The sequence below is a fragment of the Lithobates pipiens genome, unplaced genomic scaffold (genome assembly GCF_037356315.1).
Source record: "Lithobates pipiens isolate NorthernLeopardFrog02 unplaced genomic scaffold, aLitPip1_a1.2 Scaffold_8, whole genome shotgun sequence".
In the NCBI taxonomy this organism is placed as follows: Eukaryota; Metazoa; Chordata; class Amphibia; order Anura; family Ranidae; genus Lithobates; species Lithobates pipiens.
Genome location: NW_027507903.1, coordinates 488,483,759 through 488,504,973, shown reverse-complemented (window position 1 = coordinate 488,504,973; position 21,215 = coordinate 488,483,759). Strand labels below are relative to the sequence as shown.

Sequence of the window (21,215 nt, the reverse complement as noted above, 5' to 3'; positions counted from 1 at the left end):
TTTTACTCACTGATCATCAGTGTAGTGTAAACACACAACACACCACACAGTACAAACACAGTCCCCACATATGTCCCCAAAACACACATGTCCCCAAATAATAAAAACACATGTCCCTAATAATAAAAACATGTCCCCCACATATGTCCCACTAAAATCACATGTCCCAATGATTATCTGCACACATATGTACGTGATCACCTGCACACATATGTACATGATCATTTGCGTACATATGTCCGTGATCACACAAACCAATTATTATACACTTAACGGAATTTTTTTTACCAAAAACATGTAGCAGAATACATTTTGGCTTAAATTTATGACAAAATTTGATTTTATTGGATTTCTTTTAAAATAGAAAAAAGAAAATATTGTTTTTTTTCCAAATTTCTGCTATTTTTGCGCTTATATCGCAAAAAAAAAAAACGGAGTCGTGAATAAATAACACCAAAATAAAGCTCTATTTGTGCGAACAAAATGATAACAATTTCATTTGGGTACAGTGTAGCATGACCGCGCAATTGTCACTGAAAGCGCTGAAAGCTGAAAATTGGGCTGGGAAGGAAGGGGGTGAAAGTGCCCTGTATTGTAGTGGTTAAGGACCAGGCCTCTTTTTCAGACTCAGTGTTTACATGTTTAAAACAGTTTTTGCTAGAAAATTACTTGGAACCCCCGCACATTATATATTGTTTTTTTTCTAACAAAAAATAATAAAATGGTGGTCATTGCAATACTTTTTTTTCACACCGTATTTGCGCAGCGGTCTTACAAGTGCACTTTTTTTGGAAAAAATTCACTTTTTTGAATAAAAAAATAAGACAGTAAAATTAGCCCAATTTTTTTTTTATATTGTGAAAGATGAAAGATAATGTTATGCCGAGTAAATTGATACCCAACATGTCATGCTTCAAAATTGCGCCCGCTCGTGGAATGGCGACAAACTTTTACCCTCAAAAATCTCCATAAGCGACATTTAAAAAATTCTACAGATTGCATGTTTCGCGTTACAGAGGAGGTCTACGGCTAGAATTATTGTTCTTGATCTACCGATCGTGGCGATACCTCACATGTGTGGTTTGACTACCGTTTTCATATGCGGGTGCTACTCCCATATGTGCTCGCTTCTGCGCGCAAGCTCGTTGGGACAGGCTGTTTTTTTTTTTAATTCTTATTTATTTTACTTGATTTTATTTATTTTTACACCGTTTAAAAATAAATAAAAAAATCTTGATCACTTTTATTCCTATTACAAGGAATGAAAACATCCCTTGTAATAGAAAAAAGCATGACAGGTCCTCTTAAATATGAGATCTTGGGTCAAAAAGTCCCCAGATCTCATATTTGGACTTAAATGCAATTAAACAAAAATGTAATTTGAAAAAATGAGATTGAAAAAATGTTCCTTTAAGAGGTATGGGCCAAAGTAAGGTTTTGACGTCGCTTCCGCCCTCCTATGGTATAGAGACGAGTGGGGGCCATCTTAGCCTCACTTGTCTCCATACCCAGCAATGTGCTGCTACCGGCGGCTCCAGTAAGCGGTGGAGAGCGGCTGCAGTGGGGGTGGCACCTCTCCCGCTGCCGATAATGGTGATCTCGCGGTGAATCTGCCGTGGAGCCCACCATTATCGTAAATACGACCGCCTCCTGTAAAGGATATCTCGGTTGTGGCAGCAGCTGCTGCCGTTACCGAGATATCCCTCTTCAAAGTGCCGATGTACATGTACAGGAGGCGGTTGGTAAGTGGCTAGGAATGTAAACACTAAGCAGGGAGAGATGTGTTTTTATTTTCTGTTTTTTGACTTTAGCACCATATGATATATATTCATGTATACTTTAATATCTCTCTCCCGCTCTCTCTCCCCCCTCCTCCTTAATATGCACAGATATGATGCCACTTCTTCATAATTATATCACGGTGGATACGAGCACACTGCTGTCTAACCCCAAACACCTGGAGATTATTTACACCATGTGTAAAAAGGTGAGATGATAAAAGCACATTTATTAGTGTATGTGTAATATATAACAATAGGAAAAATACCGTGCTGAAGTGCATACGTCACTAAAAAGCTGCTATTGTAACTATGAAATACACATAGATCAAATAACATACAATAAAACAGCAGCGCTACCACAAAAATAAATTATATATAAAATTAATCAAATGTGTATAAATTGTAATTAATAAGACGTCATCTTGGGGATCGCCAGAACAACGTATTTTGATGACGAAACACGCGTAGGGAGGTAGATGCACTGTCGTCATCGTGCTTCTCTCAGCGACAGGTGTTTGCTTGTTTTGGCCGGCCGTTTTTGTATTATGTCTGTTTTATCTTCACGCATGTAAGTGCAATACTTTTTATACATTAAACATATTGTGGTGCTGTCTACACTATGGAGATCTTCTTTTTATTTTTGGGGCATTATCCCTCACAATTTATGGCTGCTAATCCATCCTTGAACCATTTTGAAGTTGTGTCCAGGCTTCTCCCTTTTACTGGTGGTGTGATCCAACTCTGTACTGTATGAACCCTGGTTGGGTTTAGTTGCAGGCTCATCCTAGCTTGCCTCTGGTAAGTGCAATATATATATATATATATATATATATATGTATGTGTGGTGGTGCACTGTTGACACTAGGTGGTCCTCATCAGCACTTGTACACATGTTGATTTGGATTGTGGTTCATTTTTCATCCAACAACCTTCACTTGCACCTTTGGATTTTTTTTGGATTGGATTGTGCTATATTATTATATTGATATATTCACTTTACCTTGGACACTTTTATAATCAATAATTTTATTGTATTTCTATTTACATATTTATACACATTTGATTCATTTTATATATAATTTACTTTTGTGGTAGCGTTGCTGTTATATTGTATGAGATATATATATATATATATATATATTATGATTTTTTTTGCCTGCAACTAATAAAATAAGATCAGTTTAACAGAAACCATCAACCTCACACAGAAGTAATGAATTTGTAACAAACATTTTAACAAAGAAAGATTGCCATTTTCTATCCATTTACCTTCCCTCTAACTGATAACACATCATAAAATCTGTATGTTAGATATTTTTGTAAAAAAGGCAAATATGTTGCTCTAAGTGAAGCTAAAGGACATAGTTCCAAATAATTCCTTAAAAAAAATATAAAGGCTCTAAATCCAAAGAAACAATGGCTGAATAGCCAGAAATAAGTGAAGAAAACTATAAACACATCATAAAAATCCTGTAGATAATCATCCACCAAGTGACACGCCACCGACACAGAGGTAAAGAAGCACTCTTACTCCAGAGTGTGGACCCTCTGATTACGGAAGGTCACAGGAGCCTTGATGTATTCACCATTGAGGTTAATCAGGGGAGACAGCATCCGATAGCAAGCAGCCCCCACACAGCTCCTATTACTCTGTTCCAGGTCATCTCAGTGGCGAAGCTAGGCATTCTTTCACCCAGGGCAAAGACTATTAGAAACAAAACCAATCCATATTTAAACAATATAAATACCATGTAATTATTAACGATTCCAGTAACAAGTTATCATCCTAAGTTAAGATTTAAAACGTCAAACCGTATAAAATAATGTGAGCATGACTAGGAGTATGAAGATCTGGGTTACCCTGGAATGGAACCTATGGCCCAGGGAACAGTGGGTATGGTAAAAGGGGAAAGAGAAAAGGACAGGGTGAATAAAGATAATGGCGGTGGGATAAAAAGAGAGGGGGAAGAGGAGATGAGGCAGAGAAAGGGACAGAGGCGGGGAGAGAGACATTAAAAAATATATCTTCCCTGTTCACATTCTTAAGATTAGCTGCCTGCTAGTGCTAAATCAATGGCTCCGATTCTCCTGCCAGCTCTGCTCCTTCTCTCACCTCCCCAGGCAGCTCGGTATCTTCATCAGCCCATCTCTGATCTTCTCATCCTGATCAAACATTGCAGACTTTGGAAGGGGGCAGGTTACAGCAGTGCCCATTGGCTCAGGAGGCAATAGGAGAGGGATCTGCTGAAGTAGCCCTCGGTTTCTCCATCCTAGTTCTGCCTGATTGACTGGCTGCTGTCGTTTCTATACAATTTCGGGCTGATTCCTCCCTGCCACTTCTAATATCAGACTCCAGATCCCTTCAAGAATGAATGACATGGATGGACTGTGGACAGACTGTGTCACTGACACTGTGTAAGCAGCCCTGGGTACCGCTACTGCCGCCTCCTGCCTGGATCACAAGTTCAGCAGCAGGGTGGACTGATTCTCTCTTGCTCCCCCTGGCCAGCAGGTCCGGTCAGATCCCGGCTTCCCCTGCCCTGTGATCAGCGACCGTGCGGTGCGGGCTCCAGGGCTCACTGTCAGATTGAGCAGCCGCCCATCTGGTTCATCGGCTCCCTTCAGGTGCAGGCAGCAGCGCTCAGCTCCGGCAGTCAGTGAGAGTCTGTGACAGACAAGTTAGTCACAGTCCAGCCCGATACAACCAGCCACAGCCACCATATCCCTGCTAGTGTAAGCTAAGCTGGCTGGGTCATCTAGATGTTCCTTTTGGTATATAAAAAAAGGAGCTTCTGATAGTGTAAAACCTCTTACAGAAGATTTATTGAGCTAAAATATGGCACTTGCATCCTTCCACAGTATTGCAGGCATAAATAGAAAAGTAGCAAACGATGATACGTTCAAAAAAGCATGATGACAGGTCTGTGTATCTACACCTGACTGGTTTGGGCACAATTGGACTTCTTCCAGGGCATGAGAAAACACTTCCTGTCATCGCTAGATATTGTCAATACACCCAGCCGAACCTCGCTTTCACTAACAGGCATCTGGGGTTCATCATATATATCCAAGCCTCAATGTGAACTAGACAGCAACCCACGTCTCACTCGCAACTTGGGAACAGGATGCGTGCGATACCAAACCCTGCCCTTACCGGACACGACGTATAAGAAACCAGAGTGTCCCCATAGGCAAATAATTGAGCAAAAAAGATATCAAGAAAAATTAATATGTGTTAAAAAAATTTTTTTAAATTAACGTGAAAGCTTACAAAGTAGAAACAAATAACATTAAAAAACAACCACTGTATAAAAACAAATTTTAGGAATTATTAATAAAGTAATTAACATCTCAATCTACATTTAACCCATATGGAGTAGAACTTTTAAGAATCTAAATCCACTTGGTCTCCATTCTAGATAGCTCCCTCACTTTAAGGCTACCTCTCTAGTGGGAGACCAAATGGTCCTTGCCCACAAACTGGGTCCCAGATGGATCTTTGTTGTGAACAAGATCAAAATGCCGTGAAACACCTTGGTTTTTAAATCCTATTCTAATATTAGCAATATGCTCGTTGAGCCTAACATTAAATGCCCGAGTAGTCCAGCCCACATACTGTAGCCCACATGGGCACTGCAGAAGATATGCAACATAAGTGGTACTACATGATAAAAGGTTTAATAACAATTCCCAAGAGTAATACTGGAGGAGAAATCAAGCACTTTCTTAGCTTTGAGTTTGAGTTGACAGACCTAACATCTTCTACACTTATGGTAGCCAACTAAACTGGAAGAATGAAGGCCTGGGGGGGGGGGGGATCAAGAACACTTTGTACAACTCTATCTTTTGCGTGTCACATTGTGGAGGATCGTCTACTGGATCTTTATTATGCACTTTATGACGTGTTTATAGTTGGCTTCACTTTTCCCTGGCTGTACATAAGCCATTGTGCCTTTGGACTTTACAGGAATTATTTGGGGCCATGTCCTTTAGCTCTACTTAGCGCAACATATTTCCCCTCTTTCACTATTTTTGTTTTGTTTTATCTCACAATTTTAATGTTGCAGCTTTTTTGTGTTTTGAGCACTTTTACACAAGCGCAATAGTTTTTCTGTAGTATTGGACTGTTTTAAATATAATTGTAAACATCTGGAGAATCTTAATTTATAATTATGTTGACTCTAAATATCACTTATCCAGACATGTCATTGCATACAGATTGCAGGTGCTTGGGAGTTTGCTGCTCCAGTGATTACCAGGAGTGAGGGAAAATCCTTCATGTCACCGTGAACTCGTTAAAGGCTTGTTCACACTTGTGCTGCTGGTCTCTGAAAAGTGATGGATCACTTTGCAGAGATCAGTACGGGAGCTGTGAAAGGACTCTCGAGAGTTAATATTTTTTTTTTTTTTTTTGACAGCCAAATGGGGTTTGTAAATGGGAATACTGCACGGCATCTGCAAGCCTAGTGTTTTGTTTGCAGTTGTAGTGAGGCCCTGTTAACTTGAATGGGAAGGGGCACGTGTACACCTTAATTTTGTCACCTTCATTTTTGGGTGGTAAACCATGGCTCAGTCTATTTTTTTATTTTTTTTCCTCCAACCAGAAGCTTAAACTGCGCAATAGGTTTGACTATAGCATAGAACCCTGGAAATAAGCAGTGCTTTTTAAACCACAAACCCATTCTTTTGTTTGACAGGTGCTGATGGGAGAAGCAGGAGAAGATGCAGAGTGTCATGCAGCCAAACTCCTAGAGGTCATTATTCTTCAGTGTAAGGGCCGAGGTATTGACCAGGTAAGCTAAATAATGGAAACGAATCCAAACACGCACGCATGACCGATAGTTTGCCGTGCTTTCTATCTATTTCAGTCTGTCCTCCCTTTTTTTTTTTTCTTTTTTTTTTTTTTTTTCTTTACCTTCTGTTTTTGCAAATCATTGCTTTTGTAAAATAATAATGCATTTACTTAATGTCACTTTTTTAGGTATAGTTTTTATTTTTAATTCTCCTCACAAACTTTGTAATATGATTAATGTTCATCTAAGGCCAACAATAATATCATAGCTTGCAGCTTACCCGTCTTTAGATTTAGTGGCTCCATTAGTTTTATTTTTTTCAGAATTTTCCCCCGTTATTTTCAGCTGTTGACCCTGGCAGTAACACATATCCTGTCCTAGGGTGACGGTGCAAACTCACTGTACTGTGGTTGTCTTGTGAAGGACAGGCTTTGTCACCCTAGGCTGCTCTTCTTCCTACAGGAAACCTTCTCATCTGAATGTATGTTTTGCAGGCTAGTGGTGAAATGGCTGACAACCCTGCTTGGGATTACAGTGCAGCAGAGGCAGCTTTGTCCACCGAAATAGCATGTTGGGGACTTGATGATTTTAATTTTTTTTTTAGGAAATATTTTTCTGTGCTTGCTGCCATTTAGAGAAAGCTACTCCTTTTTCTTTTATATATATTTTTTTGCCCAGACATACACTTTGAGCTTTCCTGATTTAGTTTTGCTTGTGTCCTGCTTATTCAATGATTGCAAAGGTAATGTGGTGATCCGATGCCTGTGCTAAAAAAGACGTCTATGACAATCTTGCAAAAAATGAACTGTAGTAATGAGGATCTTGTCACCTAATGTGTGGCTGCATCAGGCTAACCACAAGATGGTGCTGTAACTCATTGAATGACACCTCCTGTCAATGTAACTTGCATTAGTAAATGAAAAGTATGGCCAATGCTTTTCATGGTCATACTTCTCTTGTGAGTCACTTTTGATCTCTTGTGACCCAGAATTGGACAGCGGGCCAAAGCCCACTGTCAGTTGATATCACAGGTTCTGGAAGATCCTGACCATATTGCCGGGATCTACCCAGCTGCCCTAAAGGATAGCTGACTCTGGCTCTTAGCACATGACTGAGAGCCGAAGGCAGCAACAACTGCTCTCTCTCCAGCCTGGTGCTCCAGTAAACTTTGTAGGAACATAGCAGAGAGCAGTGGCTGACGGTCACTGCTCTTTGCTCCAAGCAAGCCAAGAACTGAGCAATCATCAGGTATGTGATCGCTCATTTCTTGAGGCGAGAGGAAGACAACTGCAGCATCTGATTGATGCTGCAGCATGGAGATGCGTATGCATGTTTAATATTTTCCAAGTCTATATCTTGCCTTAAAGTGGTTCTAAAGCCTAAATGCCATTCATATCATTAAGGAAAAAAAAGCACAGGATTTCCCCCCCCCCCCCACCCCCTTTTGGTGCTTGACCTGTTCCAGCCATTTGCATGAAAGCAATGGCTCTGTTTGTTCTTTCCCTCCTCACTGGGCAGATTGATAGCAGCAGGAGACATTGGCTTCTGCTGCTGTCAGTCAAATCCTGTGACAGGTGTGGGCTGAGCCACGCTGTCTGTGGGGGAGAGGAGCCAGGAGCTTTGGTGGGGAACCCCAGAAGAGGAGAATTGGGGCTACTTCTGTAAAAATCCATTGCACAAAGCAAGTACATATAATATGTTTATTTTATCATAAAGTTGAACCTTTACAATTGCTTTAATTGTTTCTTATCAATTGCGGGACACAGCAAGTCTTTCCCTTTCAGATTATACTAATGCCTACAAGATTAGACGCTGGCAAACATTAAAGCTATAGATCAGCCCCGGATAACCTCCTTTTACCAGAATACCTTTGCATGTGTCCTAGGACATCTTTTTTTTTTTTTTTTTCCAGTACTCCTTTCTTTACCAACACTCTTCTATAGTGCTGCTAGAGCTGGCCTCTCTCTCTCTGACTGCAGCTTGCTACGCAGCTGGCCTTATCAAAACGTGGTGTGCCCACACTGTGGATCCAGCAGTGTCCCGTCTTAACAAAGCCCATGTTCTTGGAAGGATATACCTATCTTTATGAACCCAACCGGTAAATCATTAGAAGCCCTTTCTAGAGCTTTGTTCTCATTGGCACACCCTGCTCTTCATCATAGACAGTATAGTGGTTTGGATGAATCCCGAACATTTAGAAATTGTCACTGGAATCGACTTTGTGTTCTGAGAACCTGGACCTAGTCTTGGTTGTGTCACAGGCCAGAGTGCTCTTTCCACAAGAGAAACTCTTAGATTTGAGCTCTCCGGTCTAGGGGTTGTTCGACTGTCTGTCTGCTTTTGCATGAGATACTTGGTTGATGGTAGCCTCCTTCAAGGCAGTCCCCTTTGCTCAGTTTTATTCATAATCTCTACAGTGCAATTTTTTATCATCATTTTAATAAGTCAGTCTAGTTACTGAACAGAAAGGTCCATTTGGTACTGAGGATCTGGCATAGTAGCTCAGGAATCCAACTCTAGTACTAGGGAAGTCCTTTTTTCCCATCCTCTGAAAGAGCCTTATGACCGATGCCAGCCTCCGCGGCAGGGGAGTTCTGAGCACTGTCAGTGCAGATAGTATCTTGTCTCCCAATCAATATCCTGAAATGTACTCCATATACTGTGGCTCTCTGCAGTGTTAGACCCAGAAGGGTCATCCAATCCAGTTTCAGTTACACAATGCAAATGACAGTGGTATATAATGACCATCAGGGAGGAGGCAAAAGTCTGAACAGCAAGAAAGGTAGATCGAATCCGGTCCTGGGCAGAACTTCACTTAGTATATGTCTTTGGGTTTCCACCCAGAGGGCTTCCATGTGAAAAGTATTCTCTCCTTCCTGCAGTAGGTTCTAAACTAGGGTTTGGCTATCTGCACAGTCAAGGGTCAGGTTTCTGCCCTTTCCCTTTTGTATGAGACTGATAACCCTGTTATTCTGAGACTTCTCTTTCTGCTCTCACCAGTAAGGTGGTATTCTTTGTTGCCATCACCTCTGCACGGTGAGTATCTGAACTAGCTACCCTAACCTCCAAGGAAGCCTTTCTGGTTTTGTATAGGGGCAAAAATAAGACTTCCTTTTACTTAAGACAGTTTCTGCCTTTCACCAAATCCAATACATTGTTTTTCTGTGCCCTTGTCCTGCTTTATTTCACTCACAGGAAACTTTCCTTCATTGTTTGGATGTGATTTGGGATATCCAAGTATGTATTTTTTTGCTACGGTTTCTTTCTGGAAGACTTATTCCGTTTCTGTTTCTGGATAGATCCCAGAAGGGTGCCCTCGGCTTCTCATTCCATTTCTTGGTGACTCAGGCAGACCATAATCCAAGCTTTTGACATTCAGAATAGTTTCCTTTCAAGGCACACCCTACTGTATCTGGGAATTCTTCTTTGGCTTTTCAGCATCAGAAACTGTTTCTTGGATTTTTCAAGGCTGCCACCTGGTTTTCTGTTCACACATTCTGTATGTTCTACCAGGTGAATTTTAAGGCCTCAGCTGATGCTGACTTGGTTTTTGGATGTTCAGAGGATGATTATTATTATTATTATTATTATTATTATACACGATTTATATAGCACCAACAGTTTACGCAGTGCTTTACAATGTATAGGGGGGGACAACACAATTGCAGTATAATACAAAAGGTACAGGAGGGCCCTGCTTGTAGAGCTTACATTCTAAAGGGAGGGGGTGGTTTTACAAAAGGTAATAGCTGCAGGGAATTATTTGATGGGGGTGGCTCAGGGACAGTTAGGTGGGTGTGGGATAGGCTTCACTGAATAAATGAGTTTTCAGGGAACTCCTAAAGGTGGACAGGGTAGGGGCTGATCGGACAGACTGGGGCAGGGAGTTCCAGAGCATGGGAGAGGTTCTGGAGAAGTCTTGAAGGCGAGCATGAGAGGAGGTAACAAGGGAGCTAGAAAGCAGGAGGTCCTGGGAGGAGCGGAGGGGACAATTTGGGTGATATCTACAGATGAGGTTGGTGATGTAGATGGGGCCGATGTTGTGGATGGCTTTGTATGTTATGGTTAGCATTTTGAATTTTACACGGTAGGGTAGGGGAAGCCAGTGAAGGGATTGGCAGAGAGGGGCAGCAGTCACGGAACAAATAGGGAGGTGTATTAGTCTAGCAGCAGTATTCATAATAGACTGAAGGGGGGATAGCCTGCTTAAGGGTAGGCCATTAAAGCCCCGTACACACTACCAGATTGTCTGCTGATTTTTGTCATCAGATTTACCAAAACCATGTAGTAGAAGGGTCTGCCTGATTGCATACAAATTGAAACTCCTAATGTTTGACCTCATATTACATGGTTTTGGTAATTCTGAAGGAAAAATTCAGCAGAAAATCTGATAGTGTGTATGGGGCTTTAGGAGAGAGTTGCAGTAGTCAAGGCGGGAAATAATCAAAGAGTGAACGAGTTGCTTTGTGGTGTCATTAGTCAGGAAGGGTCGAATTCTGGAGACGTTGTGGAGGTGAAGGCGGCAGGATTTAGCCAGTGATTGGATATGGTGGCTGAAGGAGAGGTCAGAGTCAAGGATTACACCCAGGACCCTGGCATGTGTGGTGGGACCAATGGTTGTGGTGTTGATATTAATGGTGAAGTCACGGGGGGGGGGATCGTGAAGGATGAAATATAACAAGCTCAGTTTTAGAAAGACTCAGTTTGAGGAAGTGGTGTGACATCCATACTGATATGTCATTCAGTAAGTTGGAGATCTGTGAGGAGATTGAGGGGGTGAGTTGAAGAGTGGAGAGATAGATCTGGGTGTCGTCAGCATAGAGGTGGTATTGGAAACCATGGAAGGTTATCAACTGGCCCAGGGAAGAAGTATAGAGTGAGTATAGGAGGGGCCCAAGGACAGAACCTTGGGGTACCCCAACAGAAAGAGGAAGGGGAGCGGAGCTCATTTGGTCATGGACAAGGCGTTTGATGAGCTTGGAGGCAAACGGGAGCAGGGAGATGGGTCTTAAGTTGTTCAAACAGGTGGGGTCTAGTGAGGGTTTTTTGAGTATGGGGGTAACCAGTGCATGTTTGAGCGGGGAGGGAAAGGTGCCAGAGGAGAGGGAGAGGTTGAAGATGTGGGTTAGGGAGTTGAGGACGGAATGGGAAGGTGGTAGCAGTAATTGTGAGGGGACAGGGTCTAGGGAACAGGTAGTGAGGTGGGCCATAGAGAGGAGTTTATTAACTTCATCTGTGGTAACTGGGCAAAAAGAGGAGAGTATTGAGCGTGGTGTTGGACCTGTTAAGTAGGGAAGGAAGTTGAATGCTGGATATTTCCTTGCAAATTGTGTCAATTTTGCTATTGAAATATTGAAAGAGGGTGAAAGATTTCTGTATCCCCCAATGAACTTGGAAGATTACAGGATTTTTGTAATCGCCATAAAAATCCTATTCTTGGAGTTCATTGGGAGGCCCAAGTCTCACCTGTCTGTGTTTTATGATTTTTCTTGTGGTACTGCTTTGCTACTAAGCTGAAGCATGATGGTCGTGGGGGGGTTATCCTGGGCTGGCCTACAGTTATTTGTTTTCCAGTGACCAATCCTCTTGTAGATGTCCGTATAAACCAAAAGGTGAAAAACTTCTTGAGTCCTTCATTAGGATTCAAGAAACTGATTTTTTTTTTGGTAAGTAGAAAAATCTTGTTTACGTTCCTGTTTTTTCTCTGAGAACTGTCTCACTGTGTTTCCCCAGTGCATCCCCCTTTTTGTTGAAGCTGTCCTTGAACGGTTGACGCGAGGTGTGAAATCCAGTGAGCTGCGCACCATGTGCTTGCAGGTTGTCATTGCAGCTCTGTTTTATAATTCTGCTCTGCTCCTCAACACCCTGGAACAGATCCGTTTTCCTCACAGTTCAGAGCCAATCACAGCACAGTTCATCAACCAATGGGTGAATGACACGGACTGCTTCCTGGGGCAAGTAATGTATTCTTCTGTATCCACTGTGCAGCTCAAGCATCATTTATGTACTCTTTGTAAAGTTTACTTTATTATGTTTTTATATTGCCTCTAAACTTCAACCACCATTACCCACTTGACCTCCGGAATATTTTCCCCCTTTCATGACCAGGCCATTTTTTATTATACGGCACTGTGTTACTTTAAGGGATAATTGCACGGCCATGCAACTCTGTACATAAATTTAATTTATGACCCTTTTTTTTTTTCTCACAAAAAGCTTCTTTTTGGTGATATTTGATCACCACTGGGATTTTTATATTGTTTTTGCACTATAAACCAAGGCTGACAATTTTGAAACGGGGGGGAAAAATTTTTTTTTTACTTTCTGTTATAAAACATATCCATTAAATAAAAAAAATAAAAAATTAGGCCAATATGTATTCTGCTATATATTTTTGGTAAAAATATCCCAATAAGTGTATTTGCTTGGTTAGTTAGAGCGTCTACAAACTATGGTGTGTATATTATAATCCATAAGCCATAAAATTCATTCTGCTTTGCCTTAAGGACTTTTTCCAGAATGAACTTTATGGGTTATAATGTATTGTATTAATATTGCGGCTGCTATTTCCACCAGTTTTTATTAAGAGTAACTAACCCTCATTTAGATTGAAGCGCTAGATAAGTGACCCTGTTTACTTGTTATAGTTTGTGTATGTGTGTGTGTATATATATATATATATATATATATATATATATATATATATATATATATATATATATATATATATATATATATATATATAGAGATATATATATATATATATATATATATATATATATAATTATAAAAATTTCTATACTAGTAATGGCGGCGAACAGCGACTTCTAGCAGGACTGCAATATTGTGGCGGACTGACACTTTGTGTGGAACCAGTGACATTAATACTGTGATCCGTGCTAAAAATATGCACGGCCACTGCACTAATGACACTGGCTGGGAAGGAATTAAACATCTAGAGTGATCAGATGGCTAAATGTGTGCCTTACCAGTGTTTTTGTGTTTATTATGTGGTGCTATTACTAATCGATGTGCTGGATTTTATTCCTTGCTTTGCAAGAAACAAGATCCAGCACATCTCCGCTGACAAGACAGAGCTCTGCCTTGTTTATGGCAGAAGTGGCATGCAGGCACGTGCCAGATCACATACTAGGTACGTGATCCGGCACAGGAAAGCCACTTTGTCACTGAATAACATTGTTATGCCGGTGGCAAGTGGTTAATCCAGTATATAAATGTTTTGAAATTCTTTTTATCTTTTTTATCAATCTTTTTATTGTGGAATTCTGTATGTGATTCTGCATCTGCAATTTTCTTTAGTTTTATTATGTGGCCAGGGCCTAAAATATCAAACCATATTCAGATTTCCCAGCATGCATTGCTTCTTTTCTGATTCTGACAAAGTCTTCAGATTCTAGATGCCAGATTGTTGTGTGCACATATGTGCCAGTACAATTTTAAAAAGTAGTTGATGTTTCCTAAAAAGCGTTTTAAGAATTAAATGGTTAGTCCGCCCATAAGTTTTTTATTTTTATTTTTTGTGTTTTTTTTTTTTTTTTTTCTTCTTACAAGTGTAGTCTAATAAGTCAAGCAACCCACTGGCTTTATATCTCTTGGAAACTCCAGCAGTGGTATCTCCCTGCCATAGTGTCTTAGCTACCTGCCTAGAAGTTTTGGGTTGTCTGCTTCCACCTTTATGTATTCCAGCCCCTCCTGTTCCATTCTTCATATAGCAATATGCATAAAAGTTCCAACAGGCAGAAAGGGACCCCTAGTAATGGCTGTGGCAGATATTCAAACCCGAGGACTCCCCGGTGTTTACCAAACACTGAAATATTAGTGTAAGGCCCCTTTCACACTTGTGCGACTTGTCCTGTGACAAGTTGCAGGACAAGTCGTACCCCATGATTTCCAATGAGTACTAATCATATCTTTGCGACTTCAAAGTAGTCCATAGACCTAAAGATTGCACAGGCATTGCTTCACGTCGTGTCAAAATTGCACAACTTTCAGGTCACGCAAGTGTGAAAGGAGCCTAAGTGAGATTAATTGTTTAAAACAAGTCAACTTGACATTAGAGGCCTCAAGTGCTGCCCTGAAATCACCAAATAGCTACACATAAGGTTCAGTGTATGTAATGCTGCAGAAAATGTTCACAGATTGGACATGCTATAGTAAGATGGTCAGGGACTGCGAATATGCCCGCAGGCAAGGTCAGAGACAGGAAACATTAAAAGACTATGGGTATTACAGTCTTACAAGTCAGAGCCCACTACAGCCCCTACAAAAATGACTGGCCCCCACATCTGATATTTCTCTCCACAGGTTAGATTATTATTTAAGAGAGAGAGCACAAAAAGGGGGAAAAAAAAGCATGGACAGGAAAAAGTGTAAAAGAAATAAACCATATTCTTCAGCTAGCGGAAACCTTAAGATTGAATATTTTCCCTGAATAAAAGTAAGCACCCAGGCAAGGAAAATAATTAATACTGGCTGTTGGGGTCTGAGAGCAGCAAAGTAAGTAGAAAGGGGCTGCTTGCTGGGCTAGGGGAACATTAATAGATGAGAGAGCAAGTCCCATTCATGCATTTTTTTTTATATCGCTGCTAAGGCCTCATACACGCTAGCTTAAAAAAAAACACAAACATTTTTAAACTGATCTGAATGAATGCATCTTATAGTCTTCTATGTACATTTGTACACTTGGATGTACAGAAGAGTTTACATACTCAATGTTTAGATGCACTTATGTAATCAAGAAAAAAATTGCATTCATGATTCGTTTTGTCTAAACCTGCTTTAAAGCAGAAGCCTCTAAATACAGGAAAAATGGATTTGGGAAACATAAAAACATTTATATTTTCCAGATGATAATTTTTGTAAAAGTTAAACACAGGAGTACCAGTGTGATTGAGGTCTAAAAATTAAAGAACTCCTATTCAGTGTTCATATTTCCCTCCAGGTTGCATGATAGGAAGATGTGTGTGATCGGCCTTAGTATTCTTATGGAGCTCCCAAATCGACCACCAGCTGTCAGTGCTGTGGCCTCGCTCATCGTGCCTTCCATCCTCCTCCTGTTCCTTGGGCTGAGGCAGGTGTGTGCCACCCGTGACCATCTGGACCGAAGGACGGCATCCCGAAACCTAAAAACCGACACTGAGGAAAATGGTAGGGGAGCTGCAACTAATGACACAAGGGGAACCTGCCTGTAAATGTGTATAGACCAGCTATATACTCGGGATCGCTGTAGTTTAGTTGGATCATGCTGATATAAGGGGATGCTCATGGTCCTCTCCAGTGTTTTTAAAAATTGAAATTATTATAATTTTTCTTTAATCATACTTAGGTGAATGCAACATCCGTCCCCCATCAGCTCCAATGCTGAGAACCGAGCGATCAAACACAGCTGATCGCTCGGTTCTTGGTGCTCCCTGAGCAGAGAGTCGGTGACTGTCAGTCACTGGCTCTCTGCTCTGTGCGCACGCTCACTGGAGCACTGGGCTGTGTAGGGGGTGGAAGCAACCAACTCAGACTCTTGGCGGCTTGCTGAGAGGGTAAGCCAGGTGCCGGTCTGGCTTATGACAAGATCACAAACATATGGTCAGGATCCGTCGACATGCCTGGACCTGGCTTAGCCTCTCAGCAAGCCGCTAAGAGCCTGAGTCGGTTGCTTCCACCCCGGCTCTGTAATGAAGCCGACAGCGGGCTCCAGCGGGTCCAGGACTGCAAAACGATCTGCACTCCGATGATCCACAGAAGTACAGCCAAACAAACTTTGGCTGTACTTTTTCTTTAAGCGTATGCACTATAACGTTTGTTGTGTCATGTTAACATTTATTGCATTAGTGCAGCCTGTTTACTTGAATGGACTGCCCAATGCACCTCAACAAACCAAAAATCATGTATGCAGTGTTATCTGCCGCACACAACCATCTGCATGGTGCATTGGGGTGTTGTCCCCTCAAAATAATTCAACACACAGCCATTAATGTCTTAAGTGCTGGCAACAAAAGTGAGTAAACCCCTAAGTGAAAATGTCCAAATTGGGCCCAAAGTGTCAATATTTTGTGAGGCCACCATTATTTTCCAGCACTTGGCTTCAGCAAACTGTTTGCAGGCTTTCTTGTAAATCATCTTTAGAAGATGCTTCACTCTGAGACAACAGCCATGCAGACCAATTTGATGCAGTGTGCAGCTTATGGTCTGAGAACTGACAGGCTGCCCCCCCCCCCCCCCCCACCCCTTCAAGCTCTGTAGCAATGCTGGCAGCACTCATAAGTCTATTTCCCAAAGACAACCTCTGGATATGATGCTGAGCACGTGCACTTAACTTTAGCACAAGGAAGTATTAGAGTCATGTCAAGTTTTAATTACCTTCTGTGTCTCTTCACTTCCTATCAGGACAGGAAGTGATGTGAAATCTTTCCAACAACTGCTCATACAAAAACAAATTTCTAGTAAAGTGTGGAGCGTTTAGAAGGTGTGACAATGTTTTTATTGCTGTCTGTGCCTTTCTGTCCCAGTGTCAGCCATACAACCATGTCTTGTATGAGCGTCACAGGTTCAGAAAGTGATAACAAATCTCTCCAGTGGGATCACAGACAGAAAACTGAACAAAACAAACTAAATTGTTTGTCCGGAGCTGGTCCTTAAGATCTCTTACTTGGCTTTGGCTAGAGTAGGGTATATTTTAAAACCCCTGTAATTTTTTATTTTTTTTGTCTCTTTACTGCCTGTCCTGAAAACAGCAGGAAGTGACAGGAAATATCTCCAGTGTGAGGAGAAATTGTCTTTCTTGCCGCAAACTTCCCTTTTCTGATGAGTACTGTTAAATTTTGGATTTCAGACCATTTTTCTGTTTGGGTGACAGTGGTCACTGGGAAAAATGGCGACACAGACAACAATAAAATCTAGAGGTCGACCGATATATCGGCCGATATTTGCCGTTTTTTAAATAATCGACATCGGCCGATTGTGCTGATAAAAAAGCCGGGACTTTGAAATGACTTCTGTACTAGAAGTCAGTGTAAGTTGCCTGAGTGGTCATAGAAACCCTTTCCTCCTCTCTGGGCAGCCTGCCAAGAAAAGAACAGAAAGATACAATGTTTACACTTGAATGAATGAAATCCTCTCCATGTGTAGAAGTTCTCAGTTTAACCATTTAAAGACTAAATCTTTTCTGACACTTGTTGCTTACAAGTAAAAATCCTGTATTTTCTGCCAGAAAATCACTTAGACCCCCCAAAAATTATATATATTTTTTTAGCAGAGATCCTAGGGAATAAAATAGCGGTTGTTGCAATATTTTATGTCACACGGCATTTGCACAGAGGTCTTTCAAATGCATTTTTTTGGGAAAAAAATACACTATTTAAAAAATAAAATAAAAACAGTAAAGTTAGCCCATTTTTTTTTTTTTCGTCCAAAAGTTTTGACTACCTGCTTTTATTTAATATATAGTTTTTTTTTATTTATTTTTTTATCTAAATCATACAAACAAGTAAACTGATTGGAGGTTTGTTTTGTTTAATAAATGTTTAAATGTAAGACATTTTCTGTATCACTTATGAAGGTTGCTTTCACACTGGAGCGGACAGGCGTTGATGGTAAAACGCAAGTTTTAGCGGCTCTTTACCATCATTTTAGCGGTGCTATTTGGCTGCTAGTGGGGCACATATAACCCAGCTGGCGGCCAAGGAAGAGGTTAAATGCGCCCATGAAGCACTGCTGCCAAATCGCATTGCATGCGCTTCGGCAGTAGTGCCCATTCATATCAATGGGCAGGAGTGGTGGAGGAGCGGTATACACCACTCCAAACGTGCTGCTTGCAGGACTTTTTTTTTAAGATCCTGCCAGCGCATCGCCTCAGTGTGAAAGCACTCTGTCTTTCACACAGACTGCAGGGGAGCCATTTTGCAGGCACTTTACAGGCGCTATTTTTAGCCCAAAAGCGCCTGAAAAACGCCCCAGTGGGAAAGGTGTGTTAGATCGAGGGGGATTAAAAAAAAAAAAAAATCGGCCTAACATATCGGCCCAAAAAAAATCGGCATCATATATCGGCTATCGGCCGCCATGATTTCTAAATATCGGCATCGGCCAGAGAAAAACCCATATCGGTCGACCTCTAATAAAATCCTCCTTCCAAAACTAAATATAAACAGTGTTTGCTTTACCTATACTTTGAACTAAATTAAATGTTTTCATTTAAAGAGGAGATTCCAAGTGACGAGGAGGAGGCGAACAGCCTGGGTCAGGCCATGCAGGAAAATACCCGGGAGGATGAAGATGAGGACGACGATGAGGACTGGGATGATGAAGCACTGGAGGAGACAGCCTTGGAAGGGTTTAGTACTCCGCTTGATTGCCATGATGCCTTGGACGAATACCAGTTCTTTACAGACGTCTTGTTGGGTAAGCCTTTGATAGGTATAGTTATCATTAGATTCATGAGGAGGAACCAGAGAAGGCAAAATATAAGCAGCTTAATTTCAGATTTAAAGTGCAGTCCCTGAAATCACTAAATCACTCGCACATAATTTTTATAGTATATGATGTTGCAGAAAACTGTGCGCATACTACAGAAGACACTCAAAACCTGGAGACCTGTTACATAAGACTGCTAGAGAGAACTTATTACAGCCCCTTTACAAGGTTCCCACATTATGGAGAACCCTTAAAATTCCCTGACATCACAATTGATATTGCTCTAAGCAGCTTAAAAGAGCAGTATGAAGTATCAAAAAACAAACTTTATACTCATCTAGGTTTTGTAGCATAGATCCGATGCTGCATCTGTCCCCCGTCACCTCTGCACTGAGAACTGAGTGATCAAAAACTGCTGATCACTCAGTTCTCCCCTCCACTCTGAGCACAGAGCGGTGACTGTCAGTCACCGGTTTCTGCTCTGCCCCTTCAGCTTTCACTGGAGTGCTGAGCTGGGGAGGGAGCATGTGGCTTAGGCTCCCAGTGGTGCAGCTGAGAGGCGGAGCCAGTTGTCATTCCATGCATTGGAATCTTTCCCCAGCCTGGACCATCTGAGTCAGCTGAAAATGGGTCACAGGAGTGCAGAACAAACTGCAGTCCTGTGATCCATAGGAGAAGTACAGCCAAAAAAGCTTTGGCTGTACTTCTCCTTTTTAAAGTGGGGTGCCCCTATAAAAAATTTAAAAAAATTAAATTCAGCAGCTACAAATACTGCAGCTGCTGACTTTTAATAATCGGACACTTACCTATCCCAGGCCCCCCCCCCCTCGTTCCCCGCCCCGCTCGCTGCGCCGTCATTCGTACTTTGGGCACCCGGCTGTGGCTTCACAGCCGGACGCCGTGATACACCGCACAGTTATCTGGGGCACGTGAAAGGTCCCCGATGACTGTGCGGCGCGAGGGGAAGTGATGTCACCAGCCCTCTCTCTGGTGTTCCTGTTGTCTGTGCCTTGTCAGAAATGATCTATGCAGATAGAAAATCACACTAGGTGCTTTGGATTAAGACACGTACACATTATAGAAGATCATGCTTTGTTCAATTTTCATTTAGTGATTTACATCCTGTTTAAATGGGTCCCATTTTTGTTGGAAGGTCCTGTGTCACCTGTCAGCGTAAATGGCTGCTGATGTTGGTGCATACAGTGCACAGCTACTTGCATGTTGTAAGATGACCTAATACTGGCTTTAGAGGGTCATGGAAAGCTGTGCAGTGATTTTAAAGTGTCCATGAATAAATCTCTAACTTGTCACAAAATACAGCTGCAGTATTGTTTTTCAGAAAAGCTCCACCTTTTATCATTACAAATAATACTTAAAGCGGAGGTCCACCCTAAAGTGGACCTTCCGCTCATCGGAACCCTCCCCCCCTCCGGCGCCACAATTGGCACCTTTCAGGGGGGAGGGGGTGCAGATACCTGTACAGTACAGGTATCTGCACCCACTTCCGGGATAGCTCTCTGCGGAAAGGGGCGTAGATTACGCCCCTTTCCGAAAGTCCCCCGCTGCCTGCTGGGAAACACACAGATCCCAGAGGCAGCGGGTCCATCCTTATTGCGCAGCGCGACTCGCGCATGCGCAGTAGGGAACCGGGAAATGAAGCCGAAAGGCTCCACTTCCTGATTCCCATACCCAAGATGGCGGCGGCAGCACCCGAGAGACTATCGAGAGATCGGCTTCGGGTGCCGACATCGCGGGCGCGCTGGACAGGTAAGTGTCACTATTTTAAAAGTCAGCAACTGCAGTATTTGTAGCTGCTGGTTTTAAAAAAAAAAAAAAAAACGCGGAGTCCCGGCGGACTCCCGCTTTAAACTCCAGTGACTTTGTCTAAACTGAGATTATGTCCTCACCAGTCTTCTGCAGGTAGTAAGAAGCATTTCCTCAGTCATCTTTCCTACTCATTGATTCTAACTTTACAGCAAGTCACAAGAAAGGCTTTAGCAAGGGGGTGACCTGTGTCAGACATTTTGTGAACACAGTCGAGTGCTACATAGCCGCCAAGATTTACAAGATTGTGCCATTTCATTTCAGAAAGTAGATGGTCACCCTGAATGATGCCTAAACAAAAATGTCTCACCCTAATCATGTCATTGTCGGGGGAATAACTATGATCCTTGTGAGAGGGGACAAATATCTGGAAGTGTTATACTGACACATTACT

The 21,215-nt window shown here is 41.9% G+C and overlaps 1 protein-coding gene and 1 long non-coding RNA gene across 2 annotated transcripts in view; one reads left to right on the top strand and one right to left on the bottom strand.

Annotated features, from left to right (window-relative positions):
- Positions 1–21,215, bottom strand: part of LOC143960423 (uncharacterized) — a 55,906-nt gene that overhangs the window by 12,993 nt on the left and 21,698 nt on the right. The gene's annotated exons all lie outside the window — the stretch shown is intronic.
- The window catches only part of IPO8 (importin 8), a 56,539-nt gene that overhangs the window by 32,529 nt on the left and 2,795 nt on the right, over positions 1–21,215 (top strand). Inside the window, exons 19-23 of the mRNA XM_077469012.1 lie at positions 1,890–1,987; positions 6,479–6,574; positions 12,308–12,528; positions 15,537–15,742; positions 18,785–18,985. Of these exons, the coding sequence (XP_077325138.1) occupies positions 1,890–1,987; positions 6,479–6,574; positions 12,308–12,528; positions 15,537–15,742; positions 18,785–18,985 (822 nt within the window). The remainder of the gene's footprint in view (positions 1–1,889; positions 1,988–6,478; positions 6,575–12,307; positions 12,529–15,536; positions 15,743–18,784; positions 18,986–21,215) is intronic.